At 55.8% G+C, this 1,680-nt stretch overlaps 1 protein-coding gene across 1 annotated transcript in view; it reads right to left on the bottom strand.

The window, feature by feature from the left end:
• Positions 1-637: 637 nt before the first annotated feature.
• Positions 638-1,680, bottom strand: part of DBNDD2 (dysbindin (dystrobrevin binding protein 1) domain containing 2) — a 1,792-nt gene continuing 749 nt past the window's right edge. The window contains exons 3-4 of the mRNA XM_009875732.1: positions 1,441-1,447; positions 638-846 (exon numbers count right to left, since the gene is read on the bottom strand). Of these exons, the coding sequence (XP_009874034.1) occupies positions 638-846; positions 1,441-1,447 (216 nt within the window). The remainder of the gene's footprint in view (positions 847-1,440; positions 1,448-1,680) is intronic.

The following is a 1,680-nucleotide window of genomic DNA, read 5'->3' as shown; positions in this document are numbered from 1 at the left end:
ACTGCAGCTGTTGGTGCTCTCTCTCCTGTAGGCAGCACCTCAGTTGCTCCGTGTGGTGGCCTGTTCCACTAACAGCTGCCCTTCTCTACCCAGGAACCGTCCCTGTGCTGGAGCTGGGATGTGCACCAGGAAACTTTTTTTGCTTTTGCATGGTATCTTTAGCATCCTGGCTTTACACTGCTCTCCCTCCTTCAATCCCCACCTAACCCTCACCTTCAGTGTTGTTTTCTCCCAAGAATACACACACCCACGAGCATGTTTAGATTGGAGTGTTATTTCTCTGTATGCCACCGTTAAACACTTGTCTGGACAGAACCTTTGTCAGTAGGATGGGGGAGCTGGGATCCCAAGGGATGGCTTTCTGGGAATGGTGAGGCTGTGGGATGCTGAGCGTTTCAGGGGAGTGAAGCAGAGTGTTAGCAGCAAAGCCTGAAGAGTTAATTCTGGGAGCCTACAATACCCCTTTCCTTCTCCTTTGGCTGCCAGGAGAACCTGTGGAGGGAGAGGAGGGGAAAACCATCTCTCTCCTCCTGCAGAGCAGCAGTCCAGGATGGGGTTTACTGAATGCCAGCAGCTTTCCTTCCTCTGGGCTGGCAGGTCCGTATGGAGGAGGCTGGGAGCAGGGCAGAGCTGGCTGCTAGCTTCTTGCCACCTGCTCTTTGGGACTGTCCTCCTGCAGGTCCTCCTCATCCGACTGCACCACGGGGGTCTCAGCCCCCTCCTCGCTGGTGTCCAGGCTATTCAGATCCGTGGAGACCGAGGATGTGGAGGAAATGCGTGACTTGCTCTCAGCTGCATTGGGCACTTGCAGGGTAATTTCCTCTGGGCACTGGCTGGTGTCTGCCCCTGAAGGAGAATGTGGTAAGAGAAAGAAAAAGGCTTCTGGAGGTTTATTGCTCCCTAAGCTTCATGAATAGCCCCTCGAACACATCTGCCTTATCACTTGGCAGGCCATGCCTTTCTGGCCGCTCCCTATGTGGCTGCTGTGGCTGTTCCCCACCTCACACCCCCAGCTTGGCTCTGGGCAGTGCCGCACATTCCTTCTCTGGTTTTGGCAGTGGAGCATTTTCTGTCTTGCGTGAAAAACGGCTTGGATCTGTGCGAAGCCATTGGCTGCATCAGGCTAGGAGACGTTTGGCTCAGCCTCAGTGACACAGTACAGTGTGTGTGGGGAGTAAGGTGCTGGGAGTAGGGTGCTGGCACCTCGGGCTTTCCCTGCAGGACTCAAGCCCAGCTCCCTGAGTTCTGGCCGGGAGGTGGGGAGAGGTCCTGCAGCCTTCCCACAGTGAGCTCTGCAGAGGGGTGGGGAGCTGGGAAATCATGACAAGACACTGGCTACCCCAAAGGAGGTTCAGGACAAGAGAATTTGCCCTGTGGACTCTGGAAAGTGCCTAGCCTCTCCTGTCTTCTGCAACATAAGGTATTTACAGAGGTCTGTACCTCTGGGCTGTGGAGGTGGAAACTGATGTGGACTGGCCCCGGGTGAGGTCCCTTCAACCTTACAGACCACAGCACAAAGTGCTTGTCTTTGCATGGGTGTGTTAATCTGCACGCACGGTGGGCAGAGGAACAAGCCAGTGTGGGCACTGGGGGTGGGAAGGGCTCCCAGCTGGGCTCACAAAATGCTCGGGACTGCACGTACCTGGCAGGGGCCCAGCAAAGCTGCTCTCCTCTGTCCCA

This window comes from Apaloderma vittatum, unplaced genomic scaffold (assembly GCF_000703405.1).
Source record: "Apaloderma vittatum isolate BGI_N311 unplaced genomic scaffold, ASM70340v1 scaffold38418, whole genome shotgun sequence".
In the NCBI taxonomy this organism is placed as follows: domain Eukaryota; kingdom Metazoa; phylum Chordata; class Aves; order Trogoniformes; family Trogonidae; genus Apaloderma; species Apaloderma vittatum.
This window is presented reverse-complemented; position numbering and strand designations above follow the sequence as displayed.